General features: G+C 34.7%; 1 protein-coding gene across 1 annotated transcript in view; it reads right to left on the bottom strand.

Annotated features, from left to right (window-relative positions):
- Nucleotides 1-14355, bottom strand: part of LOC138321145 (uncharacterized) — a 75127-nt gene that overhangs the window by 59450 nt on the left and 1322 nt on the right. The window contains exons 2-11 of the mRNA XM_069264593.1: nucleotides 13844-14063; nucleotides 9995-10099; nucleotides 9273-9448; nucleotides 6567-6680; nucleotides 6035-6226; nucleotides 5611-5704; nucleotides 2577-2780; nucleotides 1863-2038; nucleotides 1330-1443; nucleotides 585-776 (exon numbers count right to left, since the gene is read on the bottom strand). Coding sequence (XP_069120694.1) covers nucleotides 585-776; nucleotides 1330-1443; nucleotides 1863-2038; nucleotides 2577-2780; nucleotides 5611-5704; nucleotides 6035-6226; nucleotides 6567-6680; nucleotides 9273-9448; nucleotides 9995-10099; nucleotides 13844-14063 — 1587 coding nt within the window. The remainder of the gene's footprint in view (nucleotides 1-584; nucleotides 777-1329; nucleotides 1444-1862; nucleotides 2039-2576; nucleotides 2781-5610; nucleotides 5705-6034; nucleotides 6227-6566; nucleotides 6681-9272; nucleotides 9449-9994; nucleotides 10100-13843; nucleotides 14064-14355) is intronic.

Below are 14355 nucleotides of genomic sequence, written 5' to 3'. Positions count from 1 at the left end.
AATTCCACAAAAAATATCTTAAATCAAAAACTCAGCTAAAATACTTAGGCCTACATTCAGTAATAACACCCCTCCCATCATTTATTTCTGAGGTAGGGGTATAATGCTGGTAGAATATACATAGCAAATAATAGATTTCAATATAATCTCAAGGCTATAAACTAAATAAGTAAACATATGTCTTGGTTTGATATCCTTCCTCAACTATGTATGTTATTAATCAAATTATAATTATATACAAAAGGTACCCCTAAACCGTTTGGCAGGGAATACATTTTAATGCAATTGTCCATTTCCAGAGAAACCGTATACTGTAAACATATAATCTTTCCCGACTACGTACTAAATTTTACACTTTTTCTATTTCAAAACAAGTTGGCAAAGATTAACATTAGTGGATTTAAATATTGAATGGAATTTTCCTTCAATATAAATGACAAAGATGCTAATTCACAGGGATAAACTTTCCCCAATTTACTTAATTGGATCGTTAAATTCACATAAGTAAATCGTATGAGAAAGATAGTTGGTTTACAGCTATACATGTATATTAAGGTAAAGTAAAGCATATAACATGAACTTACAAGAACAAGTTTGCCACTGTCATCATAGTGTTTTAAAACAGGGAGTGTGTTATTACGGAAGAAGTTAATTCTACTGGCGATTGCGCTAAGATTGTCATCAATCCTTTCCGTTGCCTGACCCCGGTCCATCAGTCGCTTCTGCATGTAGTATTCCTCACAGTCTATCAACAGCACGAAATTCAGGCCTCCAATCTATAACACAACAAAATTGCTATTTATTACTGAGGTTTAATTCTTCTTCTAGTGATAACTACCATCATTTATAAATGGTATTATTATAAAAAATTGGGGTGTGAACAATAAGCCAAAAGGTTTTTCATTTGCTTGTATTTTTGTTTTCTTATATTGGCCAGTGTATGACTAAAAATGTAGAACAACAATTTTTTCTGAACTAATATTTCATTCTTGTCATGAAATTGAGTGTGAAAATGATATTGTAAATGAAACGTTTTATATACAATAGATTTCCAGAAAATTAAGATAATTGAAGAGATCAGTTGTGATAAAAAATTATACTGACTATGGAGAAAATAATGGAGATTTTTTTAATTAAAACAATTATCCTGAAATTGATATGCCTTAGAATTTTTTTTTTTAATATTACGTTCTTTATTGTAACCAAATTCCACATACTATGGAATAATCTGAATATGACAATATAGCAAATCTTTTAAGTGATGCAAATAGAAATTCAGAATTTTGTTATCCCCATCACAAGGTAATTGATTATAACATTAATACTTACATATTTGTTGAACTCTTCCACCTGTGTCTTATCCCTGGGGTAACCTTCCAGGATTATGGCTGATGCGTCCTTGTGTTTTGCTAAATTAGTTTTAAGTAGATCTACCGTCACCTCCTATAAATCATGGAAAAAAATAATTGATTCAGATTCAAAAATAAATTGATAAATTCAGTCTACTACCAGATTATCTCACCCATAAATTCATGCATGTTATGGAGAAAAAGTAATCATGCCAAATTATAGAGATAATTTTGAGACCCTAGAAATTGGTGGCGAGTTTTCAGAATGACAGCAAGCCAACAGTTTCAGTTGCAACATAAAGCTAAATACATGTATTAATTACAATAGAATCATAAATCTTTAACTAACACTTTCATTTGCAATTATCATAATAAAACGTCCAGATCATAAATTTTCAAAATCTATACAACAATAATAAGTAACGGATGTAAGATTATGACTAATTGTTCTACTTTTCATATATGTTTGTTCCTGAGGAACATACAGGTTTATACTGGAGTCGTGTCCCTTACCTCAGGTGCCATCTCTCCCTGCTGAACTAGTGAGCTAATCATGCCCCATTTCTGATCGGCTGTCCCCTTCTGACTGATCTCTGTACGTAAGATGTCACCCATGGACACATGTACTGTACCTGGGTATCGGTCAATGATCATCTTCGCCTGAGTGCCCTTACCGCTACCTGGTCCACCTATCAAAGTTAGAATGTGTTAATTAGATTTATAAACAGGCAATTTACAGAATTTTTGTCAAATGTTAAGTACCAGGTAATGTTAGATAAAAATGAGTACAGTACAGTTTGCCTTATTTGGCAGACTAATCAAAGTCACATTTATAGCATATTTCAGAGTATGCTAATGTAATAGCATATCATTATGTCATGACATGCTAATAGCACTTATGTATTAGGGCAGAAGAAAATGTAGCATCAAAAACCGAGGTTTGAACCCAAGATCTCCGAATACTAGCCAGACGCTCTCCTCATTGAGCTACCTGTGTTACGTCTATAGCATACTATTAGTGCATTTCCAAAGGTTATGAACAATTGGACACAATATGCATGTATCACATGAATTCATTTCAAAATTGATCACTTTTAATGAACTTAAGACCAGAACTCTTTCTAACTTGACACATCAGATATATACAGTGAGTTTCATTATGAATCATGGGATTTTTATCAATCTTTTTTTGACATCAACATTAAAACACCACGTATGTGCCCTTACCAGCAATAACTATGATGGGACATGTTGGTAAATTTGGTTTGCGACCTTCATCTTTATTGACTATTTTAGGAGCATCTGGTACGAGTACCATGCTTTGCTTAAGCTCTGATTGGCTCCTCTTAATAGCTTCGGATGGTCGTTCGTAGGACGCTGCCATTGGAATAGCATCTGTTGGGGGGTTGGGGACAGTACACTTTGGTGGTTCTGTTGAGGAAAAGAAATTCCAGGATGAATCATTGTAAAATCCTCAGAGAATGGTTTAGGATGAAATTATTTTGTATATGAATACAGTAAAATCACAACTTAATTAAAATGAACAAAGAAATTTTCACAAAATATGGAATATGTTATACATGTTTCTACTTATTATTTATTATTAATTGGTGAATACAGTTTCTGTACATATAACTCAATAAATGATTATGCAATCTTATTATTTCATAATATGTAAAACTTTGGAAAACCTAAATGCTAAGACAAACAAATTACCAGTTTGTAATTTGAATCATAATGATATTTTTTCAACATCATCTTTATCAATAATTGTAACTGTTAGAAATAAATTGTATACCTAACTTAATTAGTTTATTGACATTATTTCTTGTTCAATGCTTAAGTGCAGTGTAGAAAATACATAACATGTTAAATAATGTAAAATTGGCTTCCAGATAAACAAATTACAAAGCAGAGAAATAATTAAAGCATTTATGTAAAAGTTAGTTTGAGTCAGTCAAGATTCAATAAAAAGAATTGTATATGCTCTGTGGATAAATATCGCTTGATTGTAACATCATACATTTGTGCCAAAATCAAAGATGAACATTTTGTTTGATCATTATCCCCCCTCCCCCCCAAAAAAAAAAACCAACATGATATATGTACGTTATTTAATCTTCTTCAGGAATTAAGCATGATAACTCAACTTGGAAAATGACTCAATTGCTCTACTTGTGAGAAGAATACCTTTCAGATATTCTAATACCAAAGAAAACAAATGAATATTGTAAAATTCTGACAAACATAAATGTTTTACATATTGGCTACAAATTAAACTCAAGAAAAGACCTATGATGGGCTCAGCTTCAGAAGACTTTTAATTTGCCATAATTAAGATATGGAGAGCGACACATTTCTTTTCTCACAAATAAAATAACAAATTTGAAAATGCTTTAAGTTTTAGAAAGACTATGACATCAATTCTATGCCCTAGCTTACACATATAGGTTATTTTTCTCAAATGAAACGTCACACTTTTCTACACACCTCTAATTTGTGTCCATTTAAAACTCGAAATCTTCAACAGCCTTCAGATAGCTTCTTCCCAATCTGATTGCTTCTCTTAAATCTTAAACTTCCAGTGAGTGTGCAGGGGAAGTAACGTTGAGACACGCAATAGAAATAACAGCAACACCAGAGAAATGTGAAAATGTGAATCTTTTTAATTCAGTTTTATTAGATTGCACATTTGTTGACAAAGGCTGTGAGTTTGATTAAGGGAGAATGATTATGTGATGACTGGTGAATTACATCTCCTACTTATTTCTATCTCTTCCAGGGGTTATCAGCTCGAGGGTATCAATATGTTGAATATTGACCCCTAAAAGAATTTCCGTCATGAAGATGATATCCTTGACCACAAAGCATACCCATGTATGATCATTTTTCCAGTAATCTCAAATTAACAAATTACAAAAATAAACACCACAGTCTTAACCGAAGCCCTCTGATTAATTCAGGGATTATTCTTTCACCACAAATGTATGACATTTGGAAAAAAGGAGTCATTGTGATGGAATATGGACAGTGTCTTGTCTTTCTTGGTGAATAACAGGGTTGTCCATATTTAGGAGAGACTGTGGAAGATATGCAAACCTTCAATCAGGTTCTTTTACTTTTTATTTTCAATGAGTATAGGGAAACACAATTAATAGAAGGATCTCTTGATTCATAGAAATAAACACAATACACTACAAAACAAAGTATAGGTGTTTAGAATAGTTTTTGTGAAACATTTACACATTAATAAATGAAAGTGTTCAGCATCACATTTTGTCTCTGTCAATTCATGAAACAAATTTAATGTTGTGCGTTTCACAAGCATTAGGTCCTCACAAATGTCTTTTTTCCAAAATAGCAAACAACATCCTGCACCGATACATAAAATACAACCATGCATAGGTATTTATTTGGTCCCCACAGGTGCAAAAGGATGCATAAATTAAGTTTCCCCTGCAAGTAATATAAAATGTACTGTGGTTTCATTTTCAATTAACAAAACAAAATTTCCTAAAACATTAACTATTTGAAAAACTATGCAACTCATACACATGTTAAGCCAATGCTTATGAAATGCCTATGAGTTTACAATGATTTCATTATAGAAATGATGTCATAATCTTTAAACTATAACCAAATATCAGAAATTTTAAAAAGAAGAGAAGACCACTTTCTACAGGTTTTTGCATAATAAGTATCAGCAATACTGATATCTCCAAAACAGGTTCAATGAAAGAAATAGAAAATATGTACTAGTGAAGAATACCAGTTCATTCTGTAAGTATTAATCAAATGATATTACAGCTATCATCTATAGATGACAGCTAGTACCCCTACTTACATAATTATCTCCCCTTATATTATAACAAAAGTGGTGCAGATTGTATATATAATTATCTCCCTTTATATCATGGTAGTTCTGGTTATATATGATTATCTCCCCTTATAACATGAAGCAGTGCATGTTATATATAATTATCTCCCCTTTTAACATGACATGGTGTAGGTTATTTATGATTTTCTCCCCTGTTAACATGAAGCAGTGCATGCTATATATAATTATCTCCCCTGAAAACATGATGTGGTGCAGGTTAGGGTTATTCAGTAAACTACAAGACAAGGTGAGATTATTAATCAGCTGATAAAAGTTGAGAAATGTGTTCACAAAAGAAGACACCTAGTATGTATAACTACAAAAAATGTTTTCTTGAATAAAAATAGTACATGTATACATGAAACAAGCAGCTTATTTACTTACCTAACTTCTTGCCATTTTTGTCCCCGAATATAGATCGCTTGAAGCACTGTGCCAACTCAAATGCAATCTCTTTTATATCTCTGTCTCCATTTATCTGTAAAACACCATTTTCAATTCATTTCATTCCAGATGTATCAGGCAGAGATAAGGGAGATCTTTATTGTTCTTTAATCATGAAATTAAATCATCGCAAAAAAAGTAGTTACGCATGAAAACACAGAATTAATTCACTGTGAAATTAAATTAGTTTAAAGATGCTTAGAATTAACTAGTCTTTGAATGATTTATGAAATTGAGCCAACTGACATCACACAAAGACTTGATAAAATTTTCTCCAGTAATAATGGTTTTAACAGTATCTGTGGATTAATCAAAACTTGTATAATAAGTCTAGCTGTTTGATTTTGTACCCATTGATAATTACCACAAACAGTTTGCCTCTGTCGTCCAGAGTTTTGGCTGCTGGTAGTGTGTTCGATTTGAAGGCAGAGATACGACGCTGTATGGCGGTGATGTTATCGTGTATACGGTTCTCCTTCTGGCCCCGATTTAGAAGTCGCTGAGTACAGCAGTGTTCGTCACAGTCCAACATAAAGGCCATGTCCAACCGACCAACCTAAACACGTCGAGTTAATGTCAAAACTATATCAGAAAATAATTTTAATTGATATTTGATTTAACCAAAAATATTGGGTCAAAAGGAATAACCTTAAAGCTCAGCTTTTTTCAATGCTAACAAGAAAAGGCTGCAGTTTCTTTGAACAATTTTAACTAAAAGACAGACCTATTGGGGAGGTTACTATAAAAGATTTGACTGAAGCACTTTTTGTTTAAGAAATTGGGGCCTAAGTTATAAGTAAGTTTTGTCAGCTTTTTCAAAACCTTGGTAACAAATGTTTAGTCTGACAGCGGAGAGTTTGCAACCAAAGCAAAATAATTGGGAAGAGGATAATTACAATATTGTCAAACTCTTTGATCTGGTTGATTGTTCGAGGGTAGCCCTCCAGTATAAATCCCTCAGCTTTGGGGTGACACTTCAGACTGCTCCGGATAAGATCTGCTGTAATGTCCTGTTGAAATTATATATAACAGCATTATCATATCATATTGTTTAATTATATCTATGTATCGTAGTAGCAAAAACGTTGGGTGTCATCTGTCCCTGTTTTTATCTCTCCCCATTATGACCTCTGGCACTTATAATCTCTCTCATCAGGTACCATTTCTCCCTACATTACCTATCTCTCCCCTTTTATTACCTACTATGAGGTCTCTGCTAAGGCTATAATAGGTTTAGCATATCCCCCTCACATAAAAATTATTTTTGTAATAGCAAGTCAAGAGACACCTGTTTCCTATACCTCCCCTATTATCCCCTATTATTACCTCTAATGCCATCTCTCCCCTGTGTCTCATCTCTCCCTTATAATTACCTCTGGTGCCATCTCTCCCCTGTGTCTCATCTCTCCCTTATAATTATCTCTGGTGCCATCTCTCCCCTGTGTCTCATCTCTCCCTTATAATTATCTCTGGTGCCATCTCTCCCCTGTGTCTCATCTCTCCCTTATAATCACCTCTGGTGACATCTCTCCCCTGTGTCTCATCTCTCCCTTATAATTATCTCTGGTGCCATCTCTCCCCTGTGTCTCATCTCTCCCTTATAATCACCTCTGCTGCCATCTCTCCCCTGTGTCTCATCTCTCCCTTATAATTATCTCTGGTGCCATCTCTCCCCTGTGTCTCATCTCTCCCTTATAATTATCTCTGGTGCCATCTCTCCCCTGTGTCTCATCTCTCCCCTATAATTATCTCTAATGCCATCTCTCCCCTGTGTCTCATCTCTCCCTTATAATTATCTCTGGTGCCATCTCTCCCCTGTGTCTCATCTCTCCCCTATAATTACCTCTGGTGCCATCCTTCCCCTATAATTACCTCTGGTGCCATCTCTCCCCTGTGTCTCATCTCTCCCCTATAATTACCTCTGGTGCCATCTCTCCCCTGTGTCTCATCTCTCCCCTATAATTACCTCTGGTGCCATCTCTCCCCTGTGTCTCATCTCTCCCCTATAATTACCTCTGGTGCCATCTCTCCCCTGTGTCTCATCTCTCCCCTATAATTACCTCTGGTGCCATCTCTCCCCTGTGTCTCATCTCTCCCTTATAATTACCTCTGGTGCCATCTCTCCCCTGTGTCTTATCAATCCCCTATAACTACCTCTGGTGACATCTCTCCCCTGTGTCTCATCTCTCCCCTATAATTTACCTCTGGTGCCTTCTCTCCCCTGTGTCTCATCTCTCCCCTATAATTACCTCAAGTGCCATCCTTCCCCTATAATAACCTCTGGTGCCATCTCTCCCCTGTGTCTCATCTCTCCCTTATAATTACCTCTGGTGCCATCTCTCCCCTGTGTCTTATCAATCCCCTATAACTACCTCTGGTGACATTTCTCCCCTGTGTCTCATCTCTCCCCTATAATTACCTCTGGTGCCATCTCTCCCCTGTGTCTCATCTCTCCCTTATAATTACCTCTGGTGCCATCTCTCCCCTGTGTCTCATCTCTCCCTTATAATCACCTCTGGTGACATCTCTCCCCTGTGTCTCATCTCTCCCTTATAATTACCTCTGGTGCCTTCTCTCCCCTGTGTCTCATCTCTCCCCTATAATTACCTCTGGTGCCATCCTTCCCCTATAATTACCTCTGGTGACATCTCTCCCCTGTGTCCCATCTCTCCCCTATAATTACCTCTGGTGCCATCCTTCCCCTATAATAACCTCTGGTGCCATCTCTCCCCTGTGTCTCATCTCTCCCTTATAATTACCTCTGGTGCCATCTCTCCCCTGTGTCTTATCAATCCCCTATAACTACCTCTGGTGCCATCTCTCCCCTGTTTCATATATTTTCCCTATAATTATCTCTGGTGCCATGTCTCCCCTGTTTCTTATCTTCTCCCTATAATTTCCTCTGGTGACATCTCTCCCTGTATCTCATATCTCCCCTATAATTACCTCTGGTGCCATCTCTCCCCTGTGTCCCATCTCTCCTCTATAATTATCTCTAGTGACATCTCTCCTCTGTTTTTCATCTCTTCCCTATAATTATCTCTGAATCCTTCTCTCCCCTGTATCTCATCCCTCCTTTATAATTACCTCTGGTGATATCTCTCCCCTGTTTCTTATCTCTTCCCTATAATTACATCTGGTGACATTTCTCCCCTGTGTCTCATCTCTCCCCTATAATTACCTCTGTTGCCATCTCTCCCCTGTGTCTCATCTCTCCCTTATAATTATCTCTGGTGCCATCTCTCCCCTGTGTCTCATCTCTCCCCTATGATTACCTCTGGTGCCATATCTCTCTGCTATAATTATCTCTGGTGCCATCTTTCACCTATAATATTACTTCTGGTGCCATATCTCCCCCTTGTCTTACCTCTTCCCTATAATTACCTCTGGTTCCATATCTCTCATATAATTACCTCTGGTTACCATCTCTCCCCTGTTTCTTATCTCTCCCCTATAATCACCTCTGGTGGTATCTCTCCCCTGATTCTTATCTTTTCCCTATAATTACCTCTGGTGCCATATCTCTCCTGTGTCTCATATCTCCCCTATAATTACCTCTGGTGCCATATCTCTCCTGTGTCTCATATCTCCCCTATAATTACCTCTGGTGCCATTTCTCCCCTGTTGACCAGGTCCCCAATCATATCCCACTTGTCCTCGGCAGATCCTTTGTCAGCTATCTGTGACCTCAGTAAATCTCCCATAGACAGATGAACCCATCCTGGGTAGGACTTCTGTAACAACTTAACCTGGGTCAACTTCCCACTGCCTGGTCCTCCTATCATCACAAAACATATCGATGGTCAGAGCTATGAATACAAAGCTAGTCAGATGATATTTGACTATTTTCCTCACTATTGTTACTAAATAGTCGTGTAGTTTCAACAAGAATAGACTGAAGCTGAACTCACCATAACACATTAAACTGATAACATATAGTAAGCTTACAACATGTATTAAGCCAAAATTTTATGCAAATGAATGAATAATTTAAATATAATCATTATGTCTATAGCTGGAGTCCTCTGTAATCTATAAATAACCTTAAAGCGTATCGTGAAGATGAAATATTTTTAAAGCAACAGAAGTTTAAACTTAATTCATTTCAAAACGGTATCACAATCACATTATATAAAAAAATTTTTTTTATATAACCACTAAGCACTATACATCCAAGAGAAAGAGCATCATTAATTCAAGAGGGCCAGTTTTATACTGCTGAGATTCTAAAAATCTTTGAAATGTATAATATTGTGTTGAAAATAAACTACAAATGAAGTTATTTTCAATAGCTCATCTTTTTAATTTATAGTTGAGTACCTACCCACAATAAGTGTGATGGGAACATCAGGTATGCCAGAGTCCGTGCTACTCTTGCTGATAGGAGGTAAAGGTGATGCCTTCTTCTCCTCAAAGCTTTTCTCCTTCTCTGGAAAAGCCAAAATATTAATATATGAGTGCTCTGGTGTAAAATGTGAATCTTGAAATCTAATATGGAAATATGTCCAAGTTTCCTCTATCCCTGACACTTGGGCTGTTTTCGTTTAATTGGAACAACCAGTACGACCGTTTGTTAAAGTTATTATTTCATATATAAATTCTGACAGACCTGCAGTTTTAAATACAGGCCTGTGAGGGCTTTATCAAGGCCCGTCTGAAAATAATATAAAATCACCAGGTCTGTCTATAATTCATAAACGAGCAACTAGGTGCAACCAAGCTAATTGTATAATCGAAAACAGGCCTGGACATTTATATTTTCTAACAGATGGATGTTGTGGACATCTAACCCTGATTTCTTAAAAGTTAAGCTCTGGTACCAGGGTCAGAAAAAAACTACTGATGAATCCAATTGTCATTAATTCAATTGCTACAGAAACCTGTCTTCCTTATCAATTATCATTAAGCAATTATGATTGTTTCAGATAATTTATAATATATATGTTCTAGATTTTATTATATTTTCAAAGTTACATGACAAAACAATTCCGTGGCAAAGGTTTATGCAATGCACATAGAAAAATTTTTAATAGCTATACACTAACTCCCATGAAGCAATGACAGTTGAAAAAATGATATTTCAGAAACACATCTGTATTTCAGTATAATAGTAGAAAATATCAGAAATGTTTACCAAAGAGATTAATTGTCAATGAAACATTTGCTCAAAAGTTTAGATAAAAAAGAGATTATTTCTTCATTATTCAAAAACATTTTTATCAGCTAAATAAATAATTCATGTGAGTTTAATTTGTAGAGTTGTATACTGTAGGTGATTGATATGTATAGTAACACTGTTTGTCTGTGTTCTGTCCTATACAACAGACTCTGTGCCAAAGGTAAAAAATCAATAAATTTGCTGTTAATCAAATATCATAGGAACTGGAATTCATGGAGGATTTCTGTGTATATAGGTATCGCAATACTACAATATATAGCACACTTGATCAGTACAGATACCATTTCATAGGGGTGGAATAAAAACGCTTCTCAAAAACATATTCAACTAGGTCTCGATATCTGTGGATCCAGAGACTACTGTGTATAATGGACCCATACATTATCTTTATATCATAATTAAATTCAATAATGAAATTGTATATAAAAATCAATTGCTACATGGCATTCTACTGTATTTTAAAACACCGATTGTCACCCTTGTAAACTAAAGTGTATAAACTCCACAACGCTCTGCTTATATCAGATATCATAACCCTGTGTGGGCTGATTATGTGGGTAACCGACGATTGTGGTAAAATCGAAATATCATGCATATCAAAATGCATCTTGTAAAGAACACAAACAACCAACAGAAAAAAATTCTATATACAATGTATAATTGTAAAGATAATACTTATACAATATCTTTCTCTCATCCAATTTATCATGATTGATTTACTTTTGTTAAAAGTGTAGCTCAGGAGAGATGGAGGCTGTAATCAAACTGTACTGTTTACAGGTAAAACTGTTGACAGTAGACACGCGATCGCTACACAAAGACGGTTTTAACCACCGACCATAACGACCTATATTTAGCTACCTCAGGTAAATCTCAAAGCAACGTCCAAACAAACACCATGCTTTTTCTACTACCTGGTATTGATTTCAAAGTTCATTAATGATTTAAAGCTCCCAGTGTAATAACTATCATCCTGTGTGTCTAGTCATGATGAGTTTATAGGTAAATAGCAGGATTCAGCACATCTTATTATTGGAAGTTTTTTTTCTCTATTATCAAGACATTTAAAAAGTATTATGACAGATCATCCTGATCAGAAATTGATTGTTCTGACCTAATCAGTAAACTGAGAGCCATTTAAACATCTTCATAATGTTATTGGACTTTGTTGGTATATAGATAATATATCATATATATTTATTGAATCCATTGTATATGTTATGATATGAATCATGTCTGCTATATTATATATATATTTTATGTTTTATCAATTATGCAATGATTGGTTAATTTAGATATAAGTGTCAGTTATCTTTGTATTCTATGATAAACATTTAATTGAAATATACAGATATAGTTCAATGATCGTATATTTCACTACTTAAGACAATATCATAATAACAATGATATGCACTTAATCTCACAAAGTCAGAGATTTTACAGAAATTATTATTGTACAGATAATAATGTTGTGGATTTAAACCTCTTCAAATTAACCTAATATGTCATAAAATAATGCAACATTGTACTTGTTAACTGACCTTTGACATGCATGTGTTATAAGTAACAATTCGTCCCTATATTTTATGATCTTTTATAATTACAGAAATTTAAAAAAAATCTAGAATTGTTCACATCAAAGCAGTTTTAATTATACAATTAATATAATATACCAACTTTTCTTCCCTTTTCTTTACTTGTTGCTCTATTTTTATATCAATTTCAGGGTGAATAAAATCTTGCAAGATAATTGGCTTTGTTTAAGGTTTTATATTTCAACTCTACACAACAATTCCTTAGGAAGTCTCAAAATATTTTTTGTTGTGTTTAAAGTTTTTCAACACCATGATACAGATACATGTAGATTTTTGAATAACATAATAGACCTATGTGTTTTATACAAATTTAATATGAAAACAATTTTCCTATGACAGTATGAGACAGCCAAGGTCATTGATATATGGCCTCAAAGCATTTCAAGGTCATTATAGTGACCTTGGAACAGAACTGAGGGGCTTACAAAAAATCATCTGAATGCCATTTCTAGACTAGAAATTATTTGACACAAGTGACTTGAATTTGCAGTTAACAAAAAACTGTTATGGTCAATTGGTTAGATTTTCAATGGGATGTATTCAATTTTTTTACATCAACACACCTTAATTTTACAGAACTGATTTACTGGCTGTCTATAATAATAGTTAAAACATTGATAGAATTTTTAACAAGAGGAATGGGCAACAGTCACATTCTCGTCAAGCCCCAGGCCTATTCAAGCCTTTAATATCCCTAAGGAAGTAACACAAAATGATGGTCAATACATCATCCTAATTTCGGGTAAAACATTTTGACTCTCACTTTATCGCAATACACATCTTACTTGCATCCATTAGTTGACCAATCATTACTGCAATACATCACAGCTTATTTGTATTCATAAGTTGACCAATCAGACATGTGACTTGTTAAATACATTGGAAGTTCATTCAGAGTCACAGGTGTATACAACACACGGAACAGTGAAAGTCAATATAACATCACAAAGGTAAGGTAATATTCCTGAGTGTCAAACTTTACCTGTTCCATCATCCAACCAAAAGTACTCTCGACCTGTTTAGGATTATCATATATATATTTAAAACATTGTTTTCAAATTTCAAAAAAGAGAGATATGATTTCATAACTTCAACTTGTTTGAAAAAGAAATCTATTCATTTTCTAAAATGAAAACTTTAGGACAAATACAGCGAGTGAAGCTATGCAAAGGAATCATGTCCATGCAGACATTATTAAGGAAGAATATAAAGTACACAATCAAACCACACCAACAGAACTCATACTTTATCATTGCTTTTTGTTAAAGCATTACAAATATTACCTGGTACCTGGCATTGAAGAAGAAATAAATGAAAAAAATGCAGTTTTTGGCATTATAACTCAAAATTGCTTCATACTCAAAATTGCACCAAAGGGTCTAGTTAAAATGAAAATTACCTAATTGTATTGGTTCCTTTTGTCTAGATGATGGCCTGGAGTGCCTTGTCTTGCCCTTGGGAGGTGAGATAGGTGGAAGTGGTGTCTTGTGCCGTCGTATGTCCACAAAGGCACTCCAGGTGATGTTGTTAGCCCCCTTTTCCTGGACCTTCTGTAGACAGTCTATCAGGTATTTGATGTGGTCTGTTGGGCGATGGTACATCAGACCAGTCATCAAAGACTACAAATAAAACAATTAAAAGCATGAATTAGTGAATAATTTAATCAACAGTCATGTGATCTGTACAATATTTTTGTCAAGAAAAAAGTAGCTATATATAGTTGGCAATATTTAGGTGCTTCATATATAATGGGGTCTCTTTGTGTGATTAGAATGGATTTTCAGAAAAAAAAGTGGGGGTGACCTTTTCATTTTCTGTTGTGAATACACAATCCCTGATTTATTATAAAAGATTTTAATTAACTATATGGGTCCTTTGATGGTTGGAGTCAGAACAAAAGATAACATTTGC

The sequence above is a fragment of the Argopecten irradians genome, chromosome 4 (assembly GCF_041381155.1).
Source record: "Argopecten irradians isolate NY chromosome 4, Ai_NY, whole genome shotgun sequence".
Taxonomy (NCBI): domain Eukaryota; kingdom Metazoa; phylum Mollusca; class Bivalvia; order Pectinida; family Pectinidae; genus Argopecten; species Argopecten irradians.
This window is presented reverse-complemented; position numbering and strand designations above follow the sequence as displayed.